General features: G+C 38.7%; 1 protein-coding gene across 1 annotated transcript in view; it reads left to right on the top strand.

Moving 5' to 3' along the window:
- Positions 1-15604, top strand: part of ITGAV (integrin subunit alpha V) — a 45659-nt gene that overhangs the window by 7800 nt on the left and 22255 nt on the right. Inside the window, exons 3-10 of the mRNA XM_059820122.1 lie at positions 8751-8842; positions 9349-9463; positions 10751-10812; positions 12428-12473; positions 14026-14151; positions 14880-14924; positions 15110-15153; positions 15242-15298. Coding sequence (XP_059676105.1) covers positions 8751-8842; positions 9349-9463; positions 10751-10812; positions 12428-12473; positions 14026-14151; positions 14880-14924; positions 15110-15153; positions 15242-15298 — 587 coding nt within the window. The remainder of the gene's footprint in view (positions 1-8750; positions 8843-9348; positions 9464-10750; positions 10813-12427; positions 12474-14025; positions 14152-14879; positions 14925-15109; positions 15154-15241; positions 15299-15604) is intronic.

Raw genomic sequence — 15604 nt, 5'->3', positions numbered from 1 at the left:
ATAGTTCCTGGTAGTACCAAATGTACTACTTTGTTTCTTCCTTCCTGTGCGTGACAGCTTGGCTCTTTCAGGAGGGGAGCTGGGCACCTCGCAATAGGAGTCTGTTCATGGAGCTCGTGTAGCTGTCATGCTAAAAATACATGTATTTCCCTGCTTCTCATGTCCTCCCCACCAGCCTGTAACACTAAAAAACCCCCCAAACCCTCATTAAAGCATATGTTACAATTTTTAAACTGTTGGCCAGAAAAAAATGTTTTTTCACTGTTCTACACAGTGTATTTTCTCATTTAAAACAGCAATATATTTGCAAAGGGGCAGGGGGATCTCCCCTTGTCCCGGATCTCCCAACACAGTGGTTGCACTCACGTGAAAACGCACTAGAGAATATTCTGTACATATGTCTGTGTGCGTGTGTTTCTGTGCATATTATACTAATTGCTTTTGACGTTCTGCTGTACATGGTGGCTTTGGAAGGCAAAATGTTTATATCGCACATTAACACTTCCCAAATGTAAAGATGCTTCGCTGTGGGGCTTCTGAGCATTTTAGCATTGACATCAGTTGGCTTTGATTTAACATAGTTATGACTATGTGAAAATTGCATAACAAACATGTGTGGTAGAAAACGCCCTCGAATTCAGGGGTGCATATAGCTGTGCTGTATGTTCTTGTGTCTTCAGGGCCGGAAAGTTAGAGTAAATTTTTTCTGAAAGGCTTTCAAGTATCGTTAGGCATTTATTTCAGGCTGGTTTTTGCTCTGAGGGTATGTTCTTCAAAATTGTCATAAGCATGAACAATATCAGTAAATCCTTTCCTTTGCAAGGCGTTTTACATTTCACATTCAAATTACCAAAAACCCCAAGTTATAGGTCAAGGTGGGTAAATATTTGTCTTCATTCTTAACCCTTCTCCACACGAGATAATTTTGTGAGGTGAAAATTTAGCTTATTTTTTGTTTTAATCCATAGCAATAGGGGAATGTTCTGAATCTTATAAAGAAGAAAGAATCTGGGAAAGCAAACAGTGGGAACACTGCTCCTAGAGCTTGCCGAGCCCTAGTACTACTCTTTCTACAAGACTGACTGGAGAGGTGGTTCCTCTCTTAGAAAGCTTCAGTGTCTAGTGAGCAGTTGGCTTCATCTGCTAGCTGCTTAGCAGCTTTTTCCAGGAAAAACATATTTCTTGTGGGTAAACTGTTAAAGGAATGCACTTAATATAGCAGTTCATTTTCTGTTTCTGATCAGTTTTGAGACAGAGGTCCAAAACCATCTGTTTTAAAGACACGTTTATTCTCCCTCCCCTTTTCTCCTTCCACAGCTGTCACCGACTGGCACAGCAAAGCTTGCGTAGGTAGTACCAAATATTACTGAAAGTATTTCCATAATCTTGCTCAGGGAAAATATTCTTGAAAAGTTAAGGGTTTTTCTGCGAGTTATATTTTGTATAGTTGTCCATTTTTTGTGTATCAAATTAAACATGGTTTTTCTGTGCAAGAGGAGGATCAAAAGCTCGTTGAGCCAGACAACACAACCAGTGAGCAGAGGGGTGATCAAGTGTGCTTTTCAGGGAAATCAAGTCATCTTTATATTTTTATTTATGTATTTTACAGTTGGGCATACACGGAATAGCAGGGTGGATACACTTAGCTAATTGTCTGACATCCAGATAAATCCCTCCATTATTTGGCCATGGAATTTTAGAGAGCAGGATCACTCTGAATTTTCATTCTGACAAACAAAAAATTCTTCAGAGACCCATGTAACCAGTTGGAGTTAATCAGACTGTACAGATGTGAGCAGTATGTAGCAAATTAATGTAAACCAAATGAGTTTCCGATGTGCTTGTTTTCCAAAAGGAAACAATCTTATTCATATTATTCTACTTTTCCTCTTTGGGGTTCTAGCTCTTCATCAGTCGAGAATACGGGGAAGTGGGTTGGTAGAAGTAGCATTTCTTCATGCTCCCAGGGCTCTTCATCAAAATGTAACCAAATGGTTTTGTGGTGATGAAGTGTTTCTTGCAAAAACCTGCCACTTCTTTAATGAAAACATTAACTGAGACATGTACCTGCTCCGGTACAGGATGCTTGAAAGCACAGCTCTCTATGTCAGCATTAAAAAGCGCAATACTGAGACTGTTTCAAGAGCTTCTGCATTTGGAATCGTCTGATGAAATGCAGACAGCTCTACGAACTGTTACAAAGGAAAATATGCTCCTAAGACAATTTTGAACTTCTACGCTAATGAATTGCAGATTTCGTTCTTAGCACAGAAAGATCTGCTTGCTCAGACGACGTGGTGTTTTGCTCTTCTGAGACACACAGCATAACAGATTGACACGCTGCTAAATTGTCATTCCTTCTTTTGGGAAAGTGTTCTCTACTGCTTTCGTTCTTTATATCAGATCTCAAAATTCAGGACTGGGGAAACTTAGAGAAGCTCTTGAATACTAAAAACTGAGAGCATCTCAAATGTTTTCAGCTCTGCATGGGGCGTTTTTATTGCTTTGGAAAAAGAATTCAGTATAGCCTCTGGCTGCATAGAGTTTTATCACTTTATCACTATCTGTCGCTCCTCTCCTCCCCTTCCCGTGTGTTTTGATGCACCAGAGTAATTTTAGAGAAATGGTTTGTTCTTAAATATTTTTGTATGAAATTCTTTTAAGACTGGTTATTTTGATCTGTACTAAAAGAGGAGAAAGAAGCTTTTTGAAAAGGCAAACACTTACAAAAACTCTGCCAATTCCTCCTTATGTTTCCACGTTTGGGTTTTTTCCTATCCCCAAGTGGGTGATTCTAGACAATAGGAGTCTTTGTTTGGAAGCCTAAACCACCAGTTTGGCATGGCTGTATCTATCTGTGACCTATTTAGTTTGAAGTGGGTATTTTAACTGCCTTGCGCAGCTTCATGCTGTAGCATTGCACAGCCTAAGATCTGCTGATGTTGGGAAGTTATGTCTGGAGTGGGTGCCATGAGCTTGTATTTGCCTTTTGGAGATTTTGATCATTTGTGCAAATGAGTCAGTTGTTCGTAACTCCATCTTATCCGCTTATGGAATAAGGAGACGGATAAGGAAGTGTGGGATAGGTCGGTGTTTTGTGAGAATAATACGCTTTAACAAAGTACAGTTTTATTTTTAGCTGATTGTTTTATTGGTATTGAGGTGCAATCTGTATGGGGATTTCAATCTCAAAAGGCTACGGATTTAGTCAACAGCAAAGCAATAAATCTGGTGAAGACCATTCATTCACTTGTAGTAAAATGGGTTGACTTTTATCTCGCTAAATCTCTCATTACCTCAGCCCCACTGAAGTTGGGTTGTTACCCTTATCGCGTGTGCTGGTATAACCGAGTCTGCGTTGGGCTCTGGGTACTGCTCTGAATGCAAAAGTGAGCGGCAGAATGTGTAAAACCTCCTCCGCGCGTTGTTATAGCTGACAGTGGAAAAATGCTCATGCTTTTGTGATTAGGTAGACTCCTGCGTGAATGCTGTTGGCTCTGTGTGTGTGTAGCTGGATCTCAACTGCATGACAAGTTGGAAAAAAAAAAAAGTGTCTTTCTTATATTAGGCAAAGGGAGAAGATGCTTTTGTTCCAGCCCCACCCGGGGAAAGAAGCAGGATTCCTACTTCAGAAGAGGGAAGGGGAGTAGTGGGAAGCTCTGTATTCCCGTCTCCCTGAGTCATTAACAAAACGCTGTGGCTAAACCAAGGTTGCTAAACCCTCAGCTGCCTCACAGCATGAGGAGTTTCAAGTAAAGATAAGCTTGTACTCACTCGCTGTGGCCCTGTTAACTGAGGTCGAAGTCACTGAGATTTTGGATGGAGGGTAGCTAGCTTTATAGCACGTAAGGTCCTCGTATTATGAAAACAGCGCTCTTGGATATTTTTTAAGTTTGTCTTTCTTTTGGCTAGCTGCATGAAGTTTCCCTTTACCTAGAAGGGGCAACATCATTTACTTTGAATTGGCATAGTTACAAAGAGGTTTATTTTAATGGAAATTCTGTGAATTGGGTGACTATTCAAATTTTACAGCTTCTTAAGTATTCACAGTATGATGACACTGAACCAGGCTTCATCAGCTCACTGCCTCTTGGCTTGTGATTATCTCGGTTAAGTCTGGCACTCAAGATCAGGGACAAATGTTTTAGTTCAGTTTTCTCATTACCATGCAAATGGATGGACTGCAAGTTACAACTGGATCCGCCTACTCAACTGCAATCATTTCGCAGTAACAACATGGTTTCTGTAACTGATAACATTTACATTGGAAAAAGAAGGTGCCAGCTATCTAAAGTTGATAGCCAAAAGAAATTCAGCACTGAAAGAGCTTTTGATGTCTTTATTATTACTTGGAAGACGGCTTAGACTATTTTTTTCTCTTTTTCTGCAATTTCTACTCAGCAACCCTCCACATTAGATTCCATTTATATATTTAAATCCTATGTAGTGCAGTAAAGTGACAGTGATATATTGGTCCAGCAGCAACAACGCACCTATGTAATGGATTTTTAAAACCTGTTCCTACAACCCCATCACCCCACCTGGAAGGTACTTTGCGAGTCAGAGCTCCGTTGACTTGGCATGACAGCCCTTTTTCCCTAGTGAAAGAGTTACGTAGAATCACCGTGTGATGCCTACTACAATAAGAAGGAGCAAAGGAAAAATCACCGTATAAGCTGCCTTTACAGATATAAAATAATACCCTATGGTCAAATTGCATAATCCTGGAATTAATGACCCATCAAGTAGAAGTCCTTGTAGCGGCTGTGTTTTAGTCTGACAAACAGCATTGTGTAAAAACTCTGAACGCTTTCTTGAATAAATCTAGACAGAGCATAGTTTGTGTTGCCTAGCTATATTTGTTTGAATGCCTGTTTAAAGTGTACATCATTGGTTTAAAGACATCTCTAAGGTATTCTTGAGACACTCTAAATGGAAAATAATTTAGAAATACAAGAAAAACAGCAGTAGCTATAGGAACCATTACAGCAGTAAGGCTGGCTATGTTACATCAAAACGTTGGTCTGGATTTATAAAACCCTGTATGTTTAAGTCCTACCTGTATTACAGTTTGCTTCATTTAATGTGGGTACCATTTTTAAAGGGTATGGGGGAAGGCTTTTGGGCTTCTTTTTATAACTACCACTGAAAAGTTATATTGTGATAAAATAATGATAAAGTCAGAGTCTTTATTTATTTACACTAAACCACAGAAATGCTGAAGTCAGTCCTATACCTTCCCATGACAAATCTACTTTACAGTATAGCTAAATCACCTTATTTAACTCTGATTTGCTTCAGCGAGGGCTCACATTTGAGTCTCCTTTATGTTTGTTTTCCCCAGTCAGGAACAGAAGGAGAAATGGTTTCTCACTTAAAGCAAGGGGATTTTCAATGACAGGGTGTTTTCCAGATTTCCTTGTAAAATTAGTTTCTCTTCTGGACCTGAGGGAAAGGCTCATGATCTATTACCCAGTGTTTTCCTGGGGAGAATTTTGAATGGGGGTGGGTAAATAAAGGTTATTTTTCTTCTTTAATCGAGAGTTACCATCAGATTTGACCTGTATTTAATGTTTGCAGTTTTTTTATTTGAAAAGTCCATGTTTCCAATGTACCTACTTTCTACTTGATGTAGTTTTTGTGTCTTAAGTGCACTTTCCTGCGTTACAGCCAGTCTCAAGCTGAACAGCAGCCCCCCTCCCCAAGACCCCCCCGCCCCGAGTTTTAGAGAACTTAATGAAACTTTTGAATACAGGATAAACTCAATGTAAGGCATCTTAACCTTGTAGCAAGTGATGTTTATGTCATGTGCACTGGCATTAGATGATTTGGCTAACTAGGATGTTTGTAAAATATTTTTGCAATAGCAGCGTATTATAAACAAATAAAATTTATTTAGCCACATTGCCTAATGGAGCACATTTTACTGTGTGGTTGGGGGAGGGGATTATGCATAAATATTCCTAATTTGTTATTTAGGCCTTCAGAAATTATGATGCTGGCTTCTGAAGTCATGACATCTGGAACATAATAACTGGGGTCGTGTTCATTTGTTTTCTGATGTGGAGATTTTAGGTTTTTATATGCCAGCTTCTGACTGTATCTCAAAGCCTAGATGTTTACCTATTAAAATAAAATTGAAGAGAGTTTTCCAATTTTATCCTCAATTTAGAGCTGAATCAGAGCTTTTTCAGTATTGTAGAAACCACAATTTTGTCCCCTAAAGACTGAGGGAGAGAGAGGTTTTTGTAGCTGCGGTCCTGGATGTTGATTCTTCCCTGGGCAGGGGCAGTGCCTGGAGCTCAGGACTGCATGGGGAAAAGGCAGAGAGGGGCTGTTCTGGCAGCCTGTGCTGGTTAAACTGCTGGTTCCCCTCTTCTCCAGTGCTATCAACATAGACATGGGGCAGATGGCACCAGTAACCAATACTCTTGTCTTTTTTTTTCTTTTTTCTTTTTTTATTGCTTTATGCTGTCTCAGCTGATGCATTCAGCTGAAACTTGAAGGAACTAATTTCCTTAACACCTGTGATAAAATCAGGTTGCTGATAACAAATGGCTGCTTACCTGCTATTGCAACAAGACCGTTCCTTCTGCTTGCTGCCTATTGTTTTAAACTGAAATGGGACATTTACCTCCTAGATGCTTTTATAGCACCTAGCACAATAGGAATCTGCTTTATACTCTAAAACTGCTGTACTACCTTTCATTTTAGTCATAGATACGTAGTGTTGCCTAAGTCTCCAACAGTAGAGAAAGGTGTAAAATGCCGTGCCATAACTTTTCCCAAGTTTTATGTTGTTTAAAGCTTTGTTTGGCAAGTAAAGCTGAGAGATTTCTTTGTATTTGAGAGTAGCTGGACAAATAGAGGGTAGAAGCCAAATGTGTCTTTCTAGCCTGCGTAACCTTGGGTGTGGTTCCAAGCAGAATAAACCGATTTTAAGTCCCTGATGTTGCCAAAAAGGATATAGTTCCCAGCCATATGTTCCTGTCTTCTCCCCAGCAGTTAGCACGACTTCCCACCCATGCAGTCAGCTGGGTTGGTCCCTGATCCGGTTGAGTATTTTTTTAGTAGGGTTCATTCTTAGGTGGTTCATGTTGTGACTATGTGTCCAAAAGGTAGTAGTGCCAAGACAGAGGCTGGGAGCAGGAACATATGGACAGGAGCAAATGGGAACTGCTACCCCTTTTGGTGGCAGCTCCATCCAGAACTAACCCAGTCGTGCAACTGCATCCTTTGAGCAAAACTGTCCTTGGGTGGATTTTCATGAATTAAAGTCAAGGAAGGGAAGAGAAGATGATAGAACAGGGATTTTAGAAGTGTGCTCAAGACAATTCCCTGTTTGGAAAACATCTTGATCTGGTTTTGGTTTTCTGTACTCTGAGAAGGTGACGTGCAGGTCTCCAAACCACGTTTCTGTCTGTGCGAGGGTGACAGTATAAATGTTCAAGGGTACATAAATTTGTACAGATGTGCTAATCATCAGGCCCTCCGTGTCTTTAGCCACCTGCTCAGTAAGAGGGAGGAGGAGGGGGTGACAGAAGGAAGTGGGGTTTTTTAATTACCTTTGCTGAAATTAGAAAAAACACAGTAGTTCTCGGTGATGGTAAGTGCTCCGCATTGATTTCTACATAGTTCTAACCTAAGAGCAAAAGTAGTCCAGATACTTGCTTGTTTTGGTTGACCACAGATTAGAATCACTTTTGTTGTCCTTTTCATGGGATTTTCCTAATGGAAGTAACACAGTCTCTCCAGACAAAACGCTCTTTACAAGGCGTGAGACAAGCAAGGAAGTTTTGATTCAAGTGGTCACAGGTCTCTGATTCACAGCGGGGTTGGGTTTGGGGATTCCCCCCAGCAGTCTGTGGAAGGGATGTATAGCCGTTGGCCTCATTGACTCCTTTAGCTTTAGGCACTGTAAACCAGCGATTTCGGTGACTTTTTTTTTTAAAAGATATGTTTTGCAGAGTGTTACATCCATTTTCTCATTAGGCTGGCAAAGTTTCCATTGTTCTTCCAATGAAAGTACATAAGAAACATTAAATGATTTAAAGACTTCTAGCATTCACGCTTGCAGAAATACCACTCATTAAGTTCCTTCTACCCACCTTCATCACCCAGCAGTTAACATACAGACACCGATGCAAGTTATCCCTTATTTAACTTATGTTTCTGTATGGCAAACTCTCTTAACATTTTTGTTGCTGAATACCCTTTCACTTTACTCATAGCTTGTAAGCATGCTAGTTGCCATGCTTTGTACACTGCAGTGACATTCAGAATAGAGATGTTAACGCTTGGTAGAATAGTAGAAGAATTTCTGTCCCAATTCTAGCCAAAGGCAAAACTCACATAACTTCATCAGGGCAATATTTCTTCTAGAAGCATTACTCCTAACTTGGCTTTGGCACTGATTCTTGAGCAGTGCTGTAATCTGACTTGAAAGTCAAGTATCTCAAGTATGAGGTATTTACTGTGTCTCTGTCAAAGATGCTATAAACTTTGCGCTTTTACAAGAAATCAGTATTGTACAAATGCTTCGTATGTCAAAATAGCTGTATTTGGCTCTAGATGTAAAAATTAATAATAATAAATCCTTTTTAAAGCCTATTTCCATGGAAGGGTGATATCCTCCAGCGTTACTGTTTTCAGCTTTTCGCTGTATGCATCAAAACTAATGACTTAGCTTTTTTTCATTGTTATTGTACAGTCTCCTGTAAAACTATGATTCTTTTTCATTTTCTTTGTAGGCAACAGAGATTTTGCTCCTGATGATCCACTGGAATTTAAGTCTCATCAGTGGTTTGGAGCCTCTGTGAGATCCAAAAACGATAAAATTCTGGTAGGTTTTCGATGCCTGTCAAATGCCTCAGTACTGGTATACTGTAGTGGAAAAAAATGTTAAACTATCCGGATAACTCGGAATTTAAATGAAATGCACCTAATCAGTATGGCTTGTCTTTTTCAGGATTTATTGGCTAACCTTTTTTAACTCTTTATAAACAAAGGTTGTAGCTTTTTTGTCTGGGTTTGAGGAAAGTAGTAGAATTAGTTTTCCTGAACTTAGAAGGTGTTAAAAACTCCTTCTGAGCTCCTTACAGCTGTTGCTCTAAGAAATTATTATTTCTAAAATTCTTGCGATAAATCAGCTATTTCTAAGAATACAAACTGGTGATGCTTCTGCGCCAGCGCTGGTAGTATAAGTCTTCTCTAATAACACGTGGTACATCCACCAAATTTTTTTTTTTGTTACTGTTCTGTAGAAAATTGAAATTCCACTGTATTACTCTATACCCCCCAGCGTTTTGAAGAGGAGATCTTTTCTCACTGCCATGTTTTCTTCCTTAGGCCTGTGCCCCATTATACCACTGGAGGACTGAAACAAAACAGGAGAGAGAGCCTGTAGGAACTTGTTACCTGCTTGCCGGATCTAAATCTGTGGAATATGCACCCTGCAGGTCAAGTAAGTGTAGAGCACTTTGGTTGCTTTTCTGTTTGGAATTTCTCTTGTGTTATATTTTGTGTACATTTGAAGTGGCGTGTTTTACAGGTATTTCCCCCTTCCATGTATAGCCTCAGAGCAATTAGAAAAAAAACTAAGCTAGCTCCAGACATCAGGATTGTCCACCAGTTGATGGTCAGGATGCAGACCTTGCTTTCTTTACTGTAGGCCAGAGGAAAATCTGAAGTCCAAGTATCGTTGGTATTAAGGACTTCAGTTTTTGAAAGGACCACTTCTGTAGTAATCACTTGAGCAAAATTATATAGCAAGTGCTTTTTCGAAGACCAACTCTAGAATTTTCTGAAGCTTGGTTATTGTTATTCAAGTAATTTAAAGAGAAAGCTCGTTTTAGAAGACAAGGTTTTGCACAGTAGGTTCTGATTTCCATATATGCATACGTACGTAGCGATGCATTGTTTTAATTATATTCGTTGTTGAACGTTTTGAGTCTTATTTTCCAAACGCTTTGCTTCCATATCATGTAGTTGAGTTGGTAGATTATTCAGACACTTAAAACTTTTTTTAAAATACAGAAGTCTAAAACTTGGACGTTCAAGCTAGGATTTTTTTATTTGCTGAAAATCATTGATGGACAGCAGGAATGAAATCCAGTGTGGTCCAACATAAAAAGAAGTTAAATAAGCATTTATTAAACTAAATCATGCTACTTAAGTTGTCACACTTCCAGATAAGGGGGTCTCAACATTTCTACTCTGGAGCTGTATAATCGTAAGATAAACTCGGCCATAACAATTTTTGCTGGAACGAGTCTCAGTATGTAGAGATTTTTTCAGCTAGGTAGGCTTTTTTCTTTTGTTTTAGGCCAATACTTGAAACCACTTACGATTATGTGCCTTCCATACTGAAAGAAAAACTTATTCCTTATTTTCCAGATACCTTATTTCCTGAATAAAAATTGCAAATATTTTTCCCCAGAACTTTTGAAGATTACATACAAAGGAATATGGAGTTGCTGTTAACTTTGAGTGTGTTAGGCTAGAATGTATGTTAATGTTGTATGTATGTTAGGCCAGCCCTAAAGTTGTTACAGCATTTGGTTGTGAGTTGTTGACAAAGAGAAAATACTGATTTAGGAGAAAAAAATTTCCAAGGTTCGAGTTCAGGAGTGCAAGGTTACTTAAGGAAGATGCATTGGAAATTATCCACAGAATCATCTGATCTAGTACTGATAATATTTATTTTATTTATTTTTCTCTCTCTTTCTTTTCTATCCATTCTCTTTTGTAGCCACTATCGATGCAGATGGACAGGGTTTTTGTCAAGGTGGATTTAGTATTGACTTTACAAAGGTATGTGATTCTTTCTCAATTCCTACGAGTCAGCAGATAGTTGCAAGTTAACAACAACCCCGGTACTACCACATACAAGCACAGCTATTGTGAAACTAAATGTAAACTACCATTCCTGGGGGAGGGGTTTGAAAAAACCACAACTGAGCACATCCTTGTAAATAAACAAAAATAACTTCAAACCACTCTGGTATTATAAACCTGTTTCTCTCTACATCTTGACAGCAGCACGCTTTCACCTCTAGTAGGAATCATGTCCTGAACAAATAATCTGCTTTTCCAGCCTCGTGCCATAAACCTCTGCTGCAGCTAGTCCTCAAGTGAAAGAACTCTAATAGTCAGGTTTTTTGAGACGCTTACTTTGAAGGGATCGGTGCATAGTGTTACTTCTTGAGGAAGAATAACTTACTGCTAAAGGGAACTGGTAAACAATGTTCTTATGAGTTATGTTTTGTTTTTCTCATCAGCTAGAAGAAGTAGACTTTTTTTTTGCCGTCTGTCTTATGTGTCTTTTACTTTTATGTTCTCCCTGCCTCTTACTGTTCTTTTTTTAAAAAAATTCACAATTACTTTTTAAATCCAAGCACAATAAAACTGTGCATGAATCTGAGAACTAACTATAGGGTTTTTATACTGTACAGTTAAGTTGTTTAGCATAGTCTAGACATGTTAAGACCATGCAAGTCCTATTAGTGATGTGGCAATTTTTTGGGTTCTTCACATCTTACGGTTGGGTCATATCCCTTCACTCTTTGCCTGAGGACTCTCTTGTTTTTCCTCCAGAGGAAACCATGCAAAATGCAGTATAGAACTGTAAGTGTTTGAGTTATTTTGCACGCACCCTTCAGGCTTACTGTGCAGACTCTAGCCCCAGTTAAAACCAGCCTTGGGCTCTAATCCAAAACCCTAGTTGAGTGGGCAAGCCTGGGTGTAAGGTATCTCCAGATCTCTGACCTAGATTTTTCTGAGTGGTGAATATGGGTGTTTTTAAGATTAAAACCTGAATAAGTGGCTTAATTATGCAGCAAAGCTTATGGCCCAGTTCAGTACTTACGGAGCAAATTCCCAGCACTGGGATGGCTAATGTGGTTGAAGTTTCATAAAATGGTTTGTGGATTGCAGTTGTGCCAAGGAATATGGAGTGGGGGAATTGCATCACAGCTTTTCTGAATTAAACTTTTCTAAAGATAAGTTACAGAAAGTGGCAGGGGCAGAAGATGAAACTAGTTTTGTGTACTGACCTAAAAACGTTATGATTGCCTTGTAGCAGTCTTTAAGTTTTCTCCTAGTTGTATTTCTGTTGTAGATTTATGTGGGGAGAAGGGTCTGTTACAATAAAAACAGAATTCTGCCTCGAATTTTAAATGGGTAAAATAGAGAAGCAAGTCACTGAAAGCATATTGTTTGTTATCTTAGCATTTTGAGAGATGCATTTTTAGTCAATCATTCCTTCAAAAAATAAAATGTATTGGGGTCAGTGAAGCTGCAGTGATATACATGCATGGGATTACTTCCCATAAACATAGGAGATGTTCTTTTGTCTTTAGATATGCTTAATGTGTTTTTTCTTTTTTCTTTTTCTTTCTTCTTTCCCTTCTGCCTCCCCCCCTCAAAGGGAGACAGAGTGCTACTTGGAGGACCTGGAAGTTTTTACTGGCAAGGTGAGATATATCATTTAGGTTACAGAGAAGTTGACCTCTTTGATTTTTCTCTTTATCCTCTTAGTCATTTGTGTCCGTGCTCCTCCAACCACTGTCAAAGTCTTTGTCAGTAAGAAAACTAACAGGAGTAATTTTAATTCATCCTTCACAATATTTCCTGAATAATCAAGGCAACCACAGATTAAAGCTGAAGTAATAATTATTATAGATGTGTCCTTTAAATAACTCTATGATGGTTTTAAAGGCTTTTTCCCAGGAATGTGGAATTTGTTTCCATCAGCAGAATAAGTTTCCTTTAGGATATTTTGCTTGTTGTTTCAAAATCTACATGTTTTCTAATTTCTGACACACGTATGAAGCATGTGTTTTCAATAAGAAATGTACCCTGTGAAGAGAGCTATCATTATTTTTCTTTGACGGCAAAGATGTATTGAGTTTGTTCATATTGATCTGTTTGTGCCATGGTGCACATTTTACCTCTAACTGTGCTGTTTACACAGAACATTACCTACATATTTTGCTAATATGGGCTTCAGTCAGTATTTGCAGGATGATCCGGCGTTTAGCTATAGCTCTCTGTTCAAAAGATGGTGCTGCTACAGTCAGGACATATCTGCCAAACTTTGCTGCCTGTTTATTAATGTAAATACTAACGTTTATGAAAGACTTTCTGTATCACGCCAGCCTACGTGGAGATGCAGCAGCACAGAAGGCTTGTTTCCAGTCCTATGTTTTAAATTCTGAACAAACCAAAATGATTGAAACGAAACTGCAGATACAGTATAATATAGGTTATGTTTCTGCATTGGTTTTATTGCATTTTGGCAAAAGCCACATCTCATCTGCTGAAACAACCTTACTCTCCTCTACCAAAAAAAGAAAAATCTCAGCTCTGAATAGAAGACAACAGTATACTTCTAAAAACTAGATTATTTTTTTTTTCACCCCAAATTTTTATTCCACTTTCTGAGAATCTGGAGGAGTAGTTTTCCCTGTACTTCATACAGGTATGAATATGTATGTGTGAAATGAGTGCTCTTGTGAAGAAAAATTTTTTTGTGATTGAAGATGCAATTTAAACTGAAGGAAAAGAATGTAGTGAAGTCCCCACCTAGTGGCTAGTGACGAGAAAACAGAACGCAATAGTACCCTGTGCTCATCTTAACTAGCCTCTCCTCTGACATGAAGCTCTCATGTTAGGCTATTTAGACAAGGAGCGATGACTCAATTCTGCAATACCATAAGCATATGTGTACTGTTACCTAACTGAGCAGTCCCATTTAGGCCCTGGCTTACATGTAGGAGCAGCTTCTGTTTTCAGTGAGTACTCTTTGTGTGCTTTTATTAAATATGTGCATAAATCTTTGCTGAAGTAGGATCCAGATTTTCACTTATATCCTTTCTAGTGTTGCTGCTGTTGGCTGTTTTCTGGTGGGTATTGTGCAAGAGTTGTTGCTTTAGAAGCAAGCATTCTGTAAATGAGTCCTGTTGCTTGTTGAATGAGTGCACACATATTTTAGTTGTGGTTTTAAGCTGTTTTCTTTCTCTTTAGGCCAACTTATTTCTGATCGAGTGACAGAGATTGTGGCTAAATATGACTCCAAAGTCTACAGTACAAAGTATGATGACCAGTTAGCAACCAGACCTGCCAGTGCTGCTTTTGATGACAGCTACTTGGGTGCGTAGTTTGAAAAGGAAGAAAACCCAGCTGTACTTGAAAAACTCCCTTGCGCTATTCATATTTAAGTCTAAATCATGCTACTATTAATTCAACATTTGACAGACAACTAAAGAGCTACATACCTGACAATGCAGTAATTTGTGTATGACAGAAGCTGAGTTATCTTACCATAGGCTTGATTCAAAAAGCGCCTGATGAAAAAATAAATGGAAATATTTCCATGAATTTTTGTGCTCTGTGATTCAGGCCTAATATGAGAATGGATGAGGTATGATTTTTGTGTGGGAAGTTAGTCACATACCTATTCTTTTAGAAGAGCAGCTGTTTCCAAATAATCTACCAAAACAAAATAAAAATGTGAAAGAATTGTGTTTGGGAAGAAAAGTAACGAAGAGAGTCCCTTGGGCGGGGGAGGAGTAGAAAATAATCGTTTAGCTTCATGTCTGTCTAACCAGGTTCAGAAAAAAGCAAGGATAAACCAGGACAATTCCCAGGATGGTAATTTTAAAATTTCCATCTTCTGATCTCAAATTCATGGATGCTGATGTATTACAGTCTACTCACGTAGCTGTTCGTAGTCTATGCTACTTAGAGGCAATATTTATTCCATTGTGTTTTAAGAGGAAGCAAGAGGTCTGTGCATAGACACCTGTGAAGAGTGTAAAGAGAGATGAAAGGTTTAATAAAGCTTCTAAAGTGATTTACTAATTTTGTCTGTTGATCAGGTTATTCGGTGGCTGTTGGAGACTTCAATGGTGATGGCATAGAAGGTAAGACCCTTGCTTCAGTAAAGAAATCATGTTAATAGCCTGGGCAGGTCTCTCAAATAAATGGTATGGAACAAATGATACAGTGCCCAGGAAAATGCATGAAGCACTAGGAATGAGCTATTCTGTTCAAAGTCGTTGTGCTTTGGGACCTGAATGTTATCTGGATCTCTTGCTTTATTTTTCAGACTTTGTATCAGGAGTCCCAAGAGCAGCAAGAACGCTGGGCATGGTAGGAAATTGGAAACATTAAACCTTATAATAAATAAAAAAAGAATAATTTTGTTGGTATGCTGTAATGTGTATTTCTTCATGTGCAGGTGTCTATTTACAATGGGAAAAACATGTCTTCCATGTACAACTTCACTGGAGAGCAGGTATGTAGCTTTGTTCAGTGTGGTGGGTGACTGGGAGGCTATTCCTACACTGAGACAGTACTTAGGGTACTAGAACATATAATACTCTGTATGTTATTAGCTTATGTGCCAAAGAAAAATTTTATAAAGTCTTTAGGAATCATAAAAATGTGTTCTGTGAGATTTCATTTTGTAGTACTACTTAGAAAAACAATCCTCTTTAAATGCCTATTTTGAGAATTGGGAAAGACAACTGGATCATGAAAGGGGCAGTGGGGAAGGTAACTGATCAGTTTACTTTCTAACAGAGTAAGCAAAAGAAAGGAA

Source organism: Gavia stellata, chromosome 8 (genome assembly GCF_030936135.1).
Source record: "Gavia stellata isolate bGavSte3 chromosome 8, bGavSte3.hap2, whole genome shotgun sequence".
NCBI classification, from domain to species: Eukaryota; Metazoa; Chordata; class Aves; order Gaviiformes; family Gaviidae; genus Gavia; species Gavia stellata.
Note: the sequence above shows the minus strand (reverse complement) of the source record. Positions and strands in the feature narration are given on the sequence as shown.